The following is a 14,096-nucleotide window of genomic DNA, read 5'->3' on the forward strand; positions in this document are numbered from 1 at the left end:
TAATTAATCTTATTCTACATCTTTCATGATGGTTCTGCTTCCCTGATTGTACCCTAATTGACATAAAGCCTAAGAGGAAAGGGCTAAGGAAATGATTTTTATTATGATTCAAGATAACTAGACCCATATTTCTGCTGTGAGCATCGTTAAGTGAAACTGCCACTTTAAGTTATTATGTGGAAGTCTTTCCAACTTTAGACAACTTCACACATTTTCCGTATGATCTATTTTAAGTAAAAATTTAAGTATTAGAGGAAAGTTGCTCTGAACACCTGTTTCCAAATGAGATAGAAGGAGGTTTTACTTAGAATTAAATCATCTGATCCAGACCACAGATTAAATCCACAGACCACAGTCACTACCCTCTCTTGCCTGAGATCTGCAGGTGTGCATTTCAAATTGGCTCCTGTAGCAAAGGATGTGGAGTAGAGGGTTCTCTTTTCTAGCCCTAGGGTTTTTGTTTTGCTTTTACTATCATTTCAAACACTGTGAGTTCCCAGAGAGCACAGAAGTACGTTGCTGAGTCTTCTAGCTGTAAGGCTGAAATGGTTAAGGTGATGGAGCTAGCTGCTTTCTCGAAGTTGACAGAATAGCGACCATTTTTTGCATTCTGTTCAGAAGAACCCTGGCGAATAAGGAAAATCATCTCTTTGCCAGGAAGTTGCTTGTACCAAAAAATATGATATGACCACGAACTTGTTTCATACTGGCAGTTCAAGGTGACTGCTTTTCCCACTGGCATGGATACTGATGACTGGGCTTGAGTAACCTTCTGGGCCACACTGAATCCTGTGGGGAAAAATCAGAAAACAGAGCTGATCCTTTGATATAGTGAATAAAATATCATAAGAACTAGACTAATTTAGGACCCAGAGACAAACCAAACTAAAATCATAGTATGCTCGCTTTTTTCCAATTTCTCCTTTCCTCCTCAAATCCATGAGAAACACCACATGTCTGTTTGTAATCCTTCCATCCTTAACATTTTTACCCACATTTGGAACCATCCATACCAGAGTAGCTGCAGGCCACAAATATCCACAGCAAGCTGGAGAACAGCATGTGGCATGTAGCTCCCTGCACAAATGTGAGTTGTGCTGCCTGAAGCTCAAAGTTCAGTACTTACAAGGGCCCTGTGGTGTGTATACGTAGTTCCTGAGTTCTGATGCTGTCTCCCCAAACAGGAAATTGAGTCTCATGTTCATAGACTACACCGCTATGCACAAATGAGGAAAAATGTCTGGTTCACCCTGAATCTTCACTTTGTCTGGTTGTCTTTCCCTAGTCATTAGGACACACAGAACCTAGAAAACAGATATAAGAAAAGCAATTTGTGTTGAGGGTTGTAGCTGAGGGGAACTGCAGTTGAACCAGCTGACATACATTGATATTATTCATTTAGCATATATTTACTTTTTGCCATCAGAAACGAATTAAATTTAAAAGAAAAATACTCAGATATTTGACTTTCTCTGTGAAAGGCAGTCCTATTCTAAACAATTATTTCATCTCTTTCTTCCTCCTTACTGAGTTCTAGGGCCCTAGTTAAGTTCTGTAATAAGTAAAGCTATTTCAAAATCAAATGATAAAAATAAGTCCTTCTTGACTTTCAGAAGCTGCTCAGTTGTTTATGTTTTTATGAACTTATAATAGGAATAAAATGTAATCATTTCAAAATCTGACACTAAGTTTTATTTACTAGACTGAGGAGAATCAGGATATTCAGTCCCGTTGCCTTCACAAGTAGAATTGTACTGCTTAGATCATGTGTCCTAGAATTGTCCTGATATCACATTTTCTACCCCACTGATCCAAAGTACTCAGTCTCACTTGTTACATTCTGTGGCTGGGCATTTTTTAAAATTTTAATGATAAGCATAAGATATTGTTTGTCATGATAAGCATACAAGATCTCTCTGTGATACAATGCTATAATATACTCCCACAGAACGTGTTATCTGAAGGTTGCAAGAACTTTGTGTATGTCAATACCACAGAAGTTGGTGGCTGTTGGTGAATTTTTTATGTGCTGTTATGTGATTGTATGGAATTTAGATGTTAATCTTCCATGTGATTTCATTGTCTCTTTTAAAATTTTAAATTGAAAAATTTTTAGTTTAGAGTTGGGATCTGTCTCTGTCACCCAGACTGAAGTGCAGTGGCAGGATCATAACTCATTGCAGCCTGGAACTCCTAGGCTCAAGTAATCTTGTCACTTCAGCCTCTCAAATGGCTAGGACTCCAGTTGTGAGCTACCAGGACTGGCTAATTTTTTATTTTATTTTGTAGAGATGGAGTCTCTCTGCATTGCCCAGACTGGTCTCAAACTCCTGGCCTCAAGTGATCTTATCTTGGCTTCCCGAAGTCCTGGGATTTTATGTGTGAACCCAGCCCCTAGTTTCACTGTCTTAATGGATGAATTAATATAAAGGGACCAAGAGATAGCTAAGTAAGAAAGTGCAGACAAAGTCTCTAAAACATTTCCAGTTCTTTTATAAAGGTCAAAACAGCATATCACTGAATGGTGCAGGGAAGAGTTTCTCATTATTTGCGACATCTACTCCTCTGTCCATTTCACCTCTGAGTGCTGACGGGTAGCCATGCTCTGGTTTGCAATTATTTGCACTTCAGTAGATGGAGACCATTAATACCCACAGTAGACTGGGAACCAGTATGATGGCAGGATTTCCCTCCTGTTGAAATAGCCCTGCTCTGTACCCTGACAGTACAGGTGCAGTACCCCTCAGTTCTGTATAGAAGCTGCCGCTGAAATGCGGTTTCTGGGTGGGTCAAGTGTTAATGTGCTGTGATAACCCCTCGGTTGGGAAATTGGTTCTATCCTAAATATTGTGCTGGCCTTTCTTATAATTTAATTAACAAATGACAAAAGATTATATCTGGTAAAGGACATGCATGAAACAATATTGAAGGGATTCTTAAAAGGAGATTAATCATTTAAAATTTCCAAGTTTAGGAAACTGACCTGTGATAAATCTGAGGGGCTTATCTGAAACCAATTTATTATGAATCATGGCTTTGATTGCAAATATTCATTCGTGTTTTGATTGTTCACTTGCTATCAACCTGAGTCTAAGGTGAAGCTGCTCACCAATCCTTGGCTTCGACACAGGAGACAAACCAGAAGTCATCACCTCCCGTCCTTCCTACTTACGCATCAAACCAAGGGAACTGGTAACTTCACAATGGCAAAACATCAGCTCAGACAAATGAGATTTAAAAAAAAGACTCCCAAGTTCTGTATTCTCTCGAGTTGTGTATTCTAGTGTCAATAGTAGCAGCAAAGGCCTATTATTTCTACTGTAACTCTATGCTTAATTTTATTAGAAGTTCTAGGATGGGAGAATCCATGGGCACTCTGAATTCAAATCTTTAGCCATGCTGTTGTCATGAGTGCATGTGTACTTTTTGGTGCAATTCTATAATTTTTAATAGTTATCAGGAAGACAAAGCCTCTCACAAAATGCTGCTTTATCAGTAAAAATATTCAAAACTATTAATAGTATAAATTTTCAAAATAAAAATATTTCCCTCTTTGGACATTGAAAGAATGAAGATTCTTTTCCACTTTATGCTGAAACTTCATCTGATAAAGCAGTCTATGTCAAAGCACCAAATTCCAAAACTGTATTTTTGTTGGACTGCCCCATAAAGAAATCCCAATGGGAATAGTTGAATTATTCTACGGCAAACTGTCCTCAGACTCTTCCTGGTTCTTTGTAGAAATCCCCAAACTCACATCTGTAAGAAGCCACAGAATCACTGTTGAGACTCCCAGCTCTTCCCAATTCTTCCTCTCTCTCATATACTTGACAACAGCCCTCCTCTCATGCTGACCACGAATTCCAACCTAGGCACTGTATTCTACTTTATTCTTGAATATTTCAGTCCAATGAAAGGCACTCTAATCAGACATAAATACTATTCCAATTTCTTCTTCGATTTTTCAAACTGCTAGAAAAGGAAGTAAAATAAACTTTGAGAGCCCGGGGGAGTTAATATTCACAAAATGCTGACATTTTGTGGGCACATCTCCCATTGCTAAGAGGTAACTAATTGGATTTTTTTTCCACTTCCTCTTTTTATGTGTTGAAAAAGTATGCATTGTGGTTCAGGGGAAAGAGTCTTGGGCTGTTTATTTCAGGTTGAACATCCTTTTATTCATAAATTAGAGATTTTTTCCAATTGATTTTTTATTACCATTTATGTGGCCTACCAGAAATACATCTGACAAAGTCGTAGGTAATGAAGGGGCTATTCTCCATTCTGTGGACTGGTGAAGATAGTAAAAACTGTGGTTGTTGTAAACCATTTAAAAATTATTTTTTAAATTTATGAAATAATTATCATGAGAAAAACTACAGAAAATTATATAGCAGACACCTTTGTATCCAGCAATGAGAATAAACAGATAAATAGATAATGAATTTTGCTATGTTTTCTAAAAATATTCTCTCTCTCTCTACCTTTCAGATTTTCTCAAACATTTCAGATAAAGCTAGAACAATAGTCCTTGTTCCTTTTACTCTTTCAAAGATAGTAATCACTCTTGGGAAGATTCCACGCATGTCTTTTAGAATTTAACCCTTACAGGCCGGGCGAGATGGCTCACGCCTGTAATCCCAGCACTTTGGGAGGCCGAGGTGGGCGAATTATGAGGTCAGGAGATTCAGACCATCCTGGCTAACACGGTGAAACCCCGTCTCTACTAAAAGTACAAAAAAAAAAAAAAAAAAAAAAAAATTAGCCGGGCGTGGTGGCGGGTGCCTGTAGTCTCAGCTATTCCGGAGGCTGAGACAGGAGAATGGCGTGAATCCGGGAGACGGAGCTTGCAGTGAGCTGAGATCGCACCACTGCACTCCAGCCTGGGCGACAGAGCGAGACTCCGTCTCAAACAAAACAAAACAAAACAAAACAAAAAACCAATTTATCCGTTACAGGTATGTATTACAAAACAATATACTGCATTATTTTGTATTTTCAGATTTCTTACTAATGGTGCCATGCAGTATGTATCATTCTGCTTTTACATCCAACATTTTATTTGTAAGATTTATCTAAGAAAATATGTATAGAATCACTTCTTTGCTTGTAATAGCTAATACTTCCATTGTGGCCGGGTGCGGTGGCTCACGCCTGTAATCCCAGCACTTTGGGAGGCCGAGGCGGGCAGATCACAAGGTCAGGAGATCGAGACCACGGTGAAATCTCGTCTGTACTAAAAATACAAAAAAAAAAAAAATTAGCTGGGCGCGGTGGCGGGCGCCTGTATTCCCAGCTACTCAGGAGGCTGAGGCAGGAGAATGGCATGATCACGGGAGGCGGAGCTTGCAGTGAGTTGATATCGAGCCACTGCACTCCAGCCTGGGGCACAGAGCGAGACTCCGTCTCAAAACAAAACAAAACAAAACAAACAAACAGAAAACTTCCATTGTATGACAAAACCACTATTTTTTCATTCCACTATTGATTATACTTATTTTTAAAGAGGGTTGCAGTGAGCATCCTTGTAAATGCCTCCTAGTTTATATATTGACTACCTTGAATGTAGATATCAGAAATTTATATTGCTGGATTATTAGATATATGCCTATTCATAACTAGTTTAGGCAAATTGTTCTCCTAAGTTCTCTGTGTGGTGTTTTTCTTCATCTGGAAAAGTGTAATAGCTTCATCTCCATATATTCCTACCGATATTTAAAGTTATCAGACATTTTAGATTTTGTTGATCTAATAGAAATGAAACAATACTCTATTGTAATTTGATTTCCTTGAGTTCTGTGGAAGTTGATGTTTCACATTTTTACTGGCCATTCCTATTTCTTCTTTTTGAATTGCCTTTTGTATCCTTGTCTCTTCTTATTTTGGATGTTTTCTTATTTATTTGTAAGAGTTCCCCATCTAACCTTAATTTCTAAAATTGTACCGGTTATATTATTTACAGATGCATCCAGCGTGTGTCTTGCTTTTAATTTTGTAGTGGGCGCACCTGCAGGTTAAAAATTTCCCTTGTATTACTGAATCTTTAGTGATTTTCATTTCCAATTATCAAATAATTTTAATGATTATAAATCTACTTAGTTTTTCTATTTCTTCTTGAGTTACTTTCGGTAGTATATGTTTTTCATTCAAATTATTTCTACTTTTGAAAGTTTTAAAATTTACTGGCTTAAATTGTACTTAACTTTTTCTAATTTTTTTTTTAGTTTCTACTTTATCTCCAGACATGTCTCCTTTTTAATCTCTCCTATTATTGTATTTATTAGTCTCCTATTGTGGCCATAAGAAATTACCACAAATTCAGTGGCTTAAAACAACACAAATTTATTATTTTGCAATTCTGAAAGTCATAAATCCAAAATCAGTTTCATTGGGCTAAAATCAAGGTACTAGCAGGTTTGAGTTCCTTCTGGTGGCTATGGGGAATAATCTGTCTTTTTTTTTTTTTTTTTTTCTTTTTTTTGCCTTTTCCAACTTCGAGGCTGTCCTCATTCTCTCATCACATTGCTTTCTTTCATTCTGACTCTACTGCCTCCCTTTTATAGAGATGCTTGTGGTTACATTGGGTCTGCCTGGATAACCGAAGCTAAATCTTCTCATTTCAAGGTTCTTGAATTAATCACATATGTAAAGTTCCTTTTGCTATATGTTATTTGGTTAAATTGTATCCCCAGAAAATTCATATGTTGAAGTACTAATCTCTAGAAGCTTAGAATGTGACCTTTTTGGGAAATAGGGTTATTGCCGATGTCATTAGTTAAGTTGAAATGAGATCCTACTGGAGTAGTGTGGGCCCTTAGTCCAATAAGACTGGTGCCCTTATGAAAAGAATGTCATGTGAAGAGACAGAGACACACACAGAGGAAAGACGAAGGGAGGAGACACAGGGAGGACATGACCATCTCTAAGCTAAGGGATGCTTGCTACTATTAGGTATTCAGAGCGAGGTCTGAAACAAATCTTCCCTCGTGCCCCAGAGGGAGCATGGCTCTGCAACACCTTGATTCTAGACTTTTGGCCACTAGAACCAGGAAACAGTAAATTTCTGTTGTTCTAAGCCATCCAGTCCATGGTACTTTGTTACTGCAGCCCTAGAAAATGAATACACCGTGTAAAGCAGCATATTCATAGACTCTGGGGCTTATGACATGGACATCTTTGGGGGCCAGAATTCAGTGTACTGTATTCTTTAACTATTTTCTATTTTCCTTATTATTAACATTACCTAGTATTTAACTTTTTTATTTCTTCAAATTTATTCAGCATTGGATTTTCCCTTAATTGTTTTGTTTTTGTTTCCTATTTGATTAATTTCTGTACTTTATTTTTAATCGAAGTATAATTGATATAGTGAAATAAATGAGTCATAAGCATGGAGTTAGATGAGTTTTGAAAATTGCAAACAGCCTTATAAACCACAACCCTGTCATGAAATAGAACATTTCTTTTCCTTTATCTTATGAAAATTCATTGTGCTCCACCCAAATAATTCCCACTCGCAGATGTAATCACTGTTTGGCTTTATTTCACCATGGATTAATTTGTTTACTTTAGAAATACACATAACTTGAGTCAAACAGAAAGTCCCCTTTTGTATTTGGCAATTTTTCTGGACATTATATAATTTAGGCTTGTTCGTACTGTTACGTGTATCAATGGTTCAGGGCATTTTATTTCTGATGAATATTGAATGTGTGTGACACAATTTATTGATGTAGTCTCTTGTTTATGGACATTTTCGCAAATTTATGGCTACTATGAATAAAACTGCTGTGAACATTCTTGTACAAGTCTTTGTGTTGACATGTTTTTATTTTTCTTGAGCAAATGCCTAGATGTAATGTCACTGGGTAGTGGTAGAAATGCATGTAGTTTTATGAAAATCCACCAAAGTGGTTGCCCAGTTTATGTTCCAACCATGTTTCAAAATTCCACATTCCAAAATTTTATATTCCAAAAATTTGTAAATGTTTATTAAAAATCTTTTTTCCACATCCTTACTTTTTATTTTGAAATAATTTTAGACTCACATAGAAGCTACAAAAATAATGCAGAGTTCTCTTGAACATTTCACCCAGCTTTCGCTAATGATAACATTTTACATAATCATAATTAGGTACCATTAACATTATGTACTAGTATCAAAATCAGAAAATTGATATTGATACAATAGTATTTATTAAACTACAGATCTTATTCTGATTCACCCATTTTTATATGCACTCTTTTTTGATATATACTTTTATGACATTTTATCATATGTATAGATTTCCCTAACCACAACTACAATCAGGATATAGAACTATTCCATCCATCACCCTAAACAAACTCCCTGTATATTACACACTCCCCACCCATAACTCCTGGCAACCACTGTCCTGTAATTTTTACATATTGATAGTGTTATATAAGTGAAATCACACATTATATCACCTTTGAGATTGACTTTTGTTCACTCAACATAATGCCCTTGAGATTCATCGAAGTTGTTGCGTGCATCAATAGTTCATGCCTTTTTATTGATGAATCATATTCCGTTATGTGGATATGTACTAAGGTATATTTAACCTCACTCAATGAAGCATAAAGTTTCTGAGATCCATCATGTGTTACCCATGTCACTAGCTTATTGCATTTTATTGCTCTGTAGTATTCCATTATAGGAATATACCACAATTTATTTTTCTGTTCCCCAGTTAATGGACATTTGGATTTTTTCCAGCTTGGGGCTATTATGGTTAAAACTGCTGAAAACGAAAGTCCTCGTGTGAAGATATATTTTCATTTATTGTAGATAAATACTTAGAAGTGGGATTTCTGGTCCTATGTTAAGAGCAATTTATAAGAAACTGCCGAATGATTTTCCAACGTCATAATACTGATTTGCATCCCATCAGCAAGGCATAAAAGTCCCAGTTGCCCCACAACTGGTTGGATGCTTATAACAATTTCAAATACTTTAACTATAAAAAAAAGTTTATTAGAGATGGTCATTTATTAAGCTTAGTTTCTTTTATTTAATTACCATTCTCATACTGCCACACTAGTGTTTATACATTTATTTATCACTTGCAAATGCAAATGAAAACCAGTCTACATCTCTGCCCACGTAAGCTTCCACTGAGGGGTTTGGCTGGAGCCTCAACTGCAGGTTTGGGTACAGGCTTCAGGTGCCTGGGGAGGACTGTGTGCTTGCTGCACAGAAGTAGGTGGCTGAGTCTCCAGGCTGGGAATCCATGATATGCAATGAGAAGTTCTTGGCACTTTTATTGAAGAAGATTTTGAATCTTCCTTCTTCTTTTTCGCTCATAGCTGAACGTATGGCTATCAATAATGCAGGGCCTTTCCCAGGGAATTGTCGGTACCATGGAAAGTAGTCAAATGCACTGTTCTCATAAGCACAGTTTATAATTGAAATCTCTCCCTTCTGGACTATCAAAGATTGAGGACTTTGTTTCACCTGCTGCCGGTCACTTTTCTCCTTCTGTTGGCCACTCACCCCTGCTTAGAGAGATAACAAAATGTCATTACGCCCCCCCCCCGAATAATATTTTCTTCTCAAAGTGTCTACCTGCCTGAGTTTGTCTGTACCCCAATTTTCTCATCCACCCAAGTTAGTAACATACCCTGGAGTTTCTCTTCCATAACTCACAGCATAGTTGAAGCCACAGAATTAAAAATGATGCTCCTAAGATCTTGTCCATTCCTCCAGGCACCAGAGCTCAGTGACAGCCCAGGTGGTCTTCCAGTCTTCCCAACCAGCTGAAACTGTAAATTCACCCTTAACTGAATTCTTTCAACAGGCCCCGCCCTTTCACAAGTGCTTTCACTTAAAGCTCTCTGTGAAAGGAAGCACTTCCCCCACTCTGTCCAAATTTAGAATTGCTGAAGATACATTCTTTGGGAATCAGTAATCCTTTCTTTACACACAGATAAGTATCAATTTAGAATTTCTGTCTCTCAAGCCCCCTCAACTTTTCCTCAGACCTTTAAGATGGCTGGATATGTCAATAGAAAGGGCCTTATTTTACAATAATGGTGGAAGAGAGGAACTCCTGTGAAACCACAAGATTAACATGTACAGTGGCACTTCTTTTTTATTGTGAATAATAATAAAGTGTATTGAGGGCACACAATGAACATAATATCCCATTACAAGCTAAGGTCATGAATCAGAACATAGAGAATATATGGTCCCTTTGTCCTCACAGAACTTAAATTTTATTACTATTTTTCAGATGTATTCATTCCATATTTTAGATGATCCTCAGAAATGATATAACATAATTAAGTCAATTTTATTTTTTCTTCATATTTTTTCTAAATAGATTAGGTAAATTAAATATTTTTTAATGTAACTAGAAAAAGAAATTAGGAAATACTGGAATAATCTGTTCTGGAGGAGCTGTGATCTTTAAATGGATAAGGGAGGATAGAAATGCTGCAGAATACAGAAGATATAGAGCTATAACAATCCAGTAATGCAGTCATTTTTGGTGGCTTTTATCCTGAGTTTGAAAAAACATTCGATATTTTCTTCACACTTCAAAATGGGTCAACTATGAAAATACAAAGGATAAATTCAACTTTTGATGTTAACACAAGCAGGATACACAGGCGGAAATTGAAGATAAATTCTAAAGCAGCCCTAAAATAGGAATGATCTGTATTATAAATCATATAAGTTAAAATAACATGAGAAGCACATTTTTTTCAGAAACACAAAAATGATTTTTTTATATTTATATTTGGTGTCACCTCAAATCCACTCAAAGAAAACACCATCTCAGTCCAATAGGAGACGATGTTCCATGTTCCTCAATCTAGAATCCAAACCTTTTCTTCCCCAGTACCCTAACGTGCTTTTTAAAAGTTGTTTAAAGTTTTGTTGTGCTTTCTTTTCTTTTAATTTATATATGAATACCTTCAACACATATATACTGTATACTAAGTGCCTACTAAATTAGGCAGTACTTAGGCCTCATTTCATTCACAAAAGAGACATAGTCCAAGTCTTCAGTCAACCTAGTCCCAAGACTCAGGTATCAGCCAATGAAACCTGCCAAAGACACCAGTGTGTTTAGATGATGTGATGAAGGAAAGAGTGATGAAATCTGTTTCTGGACCCAGTCAAAGAAGAGTACGGATGGGGAGATGCTTGAACTGGGCCTCAAACCATGATAGATTTCCCCATAAAAAGAATGGATAAGGGAATTTTAGGCATAGATTAGTATGGCTGGATATTGGGCTGTATATGCGTGAAAATCTTGTAAAGTTATACTAGAGAAGTTAATGTGGGCTTGAAGGATCACATGTATATTTCAAAAAAGTGTTGACTTCCAAAGTAATGTTTTCCACTCTGTTAGAGTGGAATAAATACAGATACTAGTTAGGTAGATGAATGGATAAATGCATAGAGGCACTGAGTGAAACAGACATGTGAATTGAAACAGAGTAGGAGATAATTTACCAGATTTTAAAAGGATAATCTCTGGCTACTTGCTGAATATGTGTATTTGGACAAATGTTAATCTTCTTTGAAGAAGCATTGCCCCCTTGTGGTCTTATAGGGGTTTTACATCAAACAATTTCCTACAGCTTCTTAAAACTGTTCAGCAACCCCTGCATCTCTCAGAACACTGAAATAAGTGGCAGAGTCTTCCTCTTAAGCCAGTGATTTCTTCAGATGAAAGGAGATTTTGTCCTTGCTGAGGTCAGGTATGTCTCAGGCAGATCTGGAGGAACTGATTGGGATGCTGGAGGTACCAGGAGAGAACAGGGCTACTGAAACAGTGACACCGCAACTGCTCTGGGGTTCCTTCAGAGGCAGAAATTGGCCGTCAGATGCAGTCACTACGTGGGATCTCCTTCCTCGCATAATGGCAACATCAGATCAGGCAGAAGTCTTCACACTAAAGAGAATATGCCCTTAAATAGATCTAACTTAGTGAATTATACTTCATCTTTGTCAATACTTGGTATAGTAGTCATCTTTTCATTTGTAGCCAACACAGTGACTATATAGGACCATATATATATATACTATATATAGTGGCTATATATCTTATTACTGTATTAACTTGCACTTCCCTGATTATTAATGACATAAGAGTCAATAAACTTTTTCTATAAAGGGTTGATTAGAAAATATTTTAAACCTTGCAGGTGATTCAGTCTCAATGGCAACTACTCAGTTCTGCCATTGCAGCATGAAAGAAGCCATTGGTAACACTGGTAACACATTAAAAAAAAAAAAAAAACTCAAGCATCGCTGTGTTTAAATAAAGCTTTATGAAAGTAGGTGGATGGCTGAATTTGGCTCATGGACCATATTTTGTTGACTCCTGATGTAAAGCATCTTTTCATGTGCTTATTGGTCATTTTTATCTTTTTGTTGTGAAGATGCTGCGAAAATATTTTGTTAATTCTTAACTTGGGCCCTTTCTTCTCGTTTATTGAGTTGTAAGAGCTTTTTGCATATGCTGTACACAAGACTTTGGAATAATTTACATGTTTCAAATAGTTTCTTCAAGTCAATGGCCTGTCTTTTTGTTTTCTTAAAGATGTCCGTGACCTCTGCACTGAAAAGTCCAAAAACAGTACTGACAAAAATTAAAGAACCTTAATAAATGAATAGACATGTCATGTTCATGAATTAGAGGATTTAATAGCTTTAAGATGGCAGTTCTATCCCCAATTTTCTATAAGTGCAATGCAATATCACTCAAAATTTTAGCAGGCCTTTTTATAGAAATTGACCAACTAATTCTAAAATTTATAAGGAAATGCAAAAATAAACCATAATGAATAACTAAAACAATTTTTAAAGGGAACACAATTGAAGGACTCACCCTACCTGATTTCAAGACATTATAAACAACAGTAATCAAAACAGTTTGGTATTTGTGAAAATAAAACTTGTAGATCAATGAAACAAAATAGAAATAGATTCACAAATTCATGTTCAATTAATTTTCAAACAAGATACCAAGACAATTCAATGGGTTAAAAAAGTGTTTTCGAGAAATAGTTGCAATAAAATAAAATGTGCTTGTATTTTAATGGATTTGGGCAAAGTAAATTGAAAAGCTTCTAAAGGATTCATACTCTAGATGCCATTAAGAATATTCATGATGCACAAGGGGAGGTCAAAATATCAATGTTGTGAGAATTTGGAAGAAGATGATTCCAACCCAAATGGATGACTTCAAGAAGTTCAAGACTTTGGTGGAGAAAGTAACTGCAGATGTGTTAAAAATAGCAAGATAAATAGAATTAAAAGTAGAGTCTGAAGATGTAACTGAATTGCTACAATCTCATGATAAAACTTTAACAAATGATGAATTGCTTTTTATGGATAAGCACAGAAATTGCTTTCTTAAGATGGAATACACTTCTGATGAAGACGCTGTAAACATTATTGAAATGACAACAAAGGATTTAGATTATTACATAAACTTAGTTGATAAAGCAGTGTCAGGTTTTGAGATGATTAACTTTAATTTTGTTTTTTTTAAAAATTTTCTTAGTAGTTTTTTTTAAATTTTTTATTTTATTTATTTATTTATTTTTATTTTTATTATACTTTAAGTTCTAGGGTACATGCGCATAACGTGCAGGTTTGTTACATATGTATACTTGTGCCATGTTGGTGTGCTGCACCCATCAACTCGTCAGCACCCATCAATTCATCATTTATATCAGGTATAACTCCCAATGCAATCCCTTCCCCCTCCCCCCTCCCCATGATAGGCCCCGATGTGTGATGTTCCCCTTCCTAAGTCCAAGTGATCTCATTGTTCAGTTCCCACCTATGAGTGAGAACATGCGGTGTTTGGTTTTCTGTTCTTGTGACAGTTTGCTAAGAATGATGGTTTCCAGCTGCATCCATGTCCCTACAAAGGATGCAAACTCATCCTTTTTTATGGCTGCATAATATTCCATGGTGTATATGTGCCACATTTTCTTAATCCAGTCTGTCACAGATGGACATTTGGGTTGATTCCAAGTCTTTGCTATTGTGAATAGTGCCACAATAAACATACGTGTGCATGTGTCTTTATAGCAGCATGATTTAT

The 14,096-nt window shown here is 36.3% G+C and overlaps 5 gene segments (V, D, J or C); all 5 read right to left on the reverse strand.

The window, feature by feature from the left end:
* The window catches only part of LOC104674124, an 840,972-nt gene that overhangs the window by 454,356 nt on the left and 372,520 nt on the right, over positions 1–14,096 (reverse strand).
* LOC104656245 overlaps positions 1–14,096 on the reverse strand; it is a 632,938-nt gene that overhangs the window by 419,608 nt on the left and 199,234 nt on the right.
* The window catches only part of LOC104656285, a 576,427-nt gene that overhangs the window by 398,410 nt on the left and 163,921 nt on the right, over positions 1–14,096 (reverse strand).
* LOC104656277 lies at positions 434–1,114 on the reverse strand. The segment is given in 2 exon segments: positions 434–789; positions 1,014–1,114. Coding segments are annotated over 2 exon segments (390 nt in total).
* LOC104656278 lies at positions 8,756–9,993 on the reverse strand. The segment is given in 2 exon segments: positions 8,756–9,519; positions 9,671–9,991. Coding segments are annotated over 2 exon segments (387 nt in total).

The sequence above is a fragment of the Rhinopithecus roxellana genome, chromosome 5 (genome assembly GCF_007565055.1).
Source record: "Rhinopithecus roxellana isolate Shanxi Qingling chromosome 5, ASM756505v1, whole genome shotgun sequence".
NCBI lineage: Eukaryota > Metazoa > Chordata > Mammalia > Primates > Cercopithecidae > Rhinopithecus > Rhinopithecus roxellana.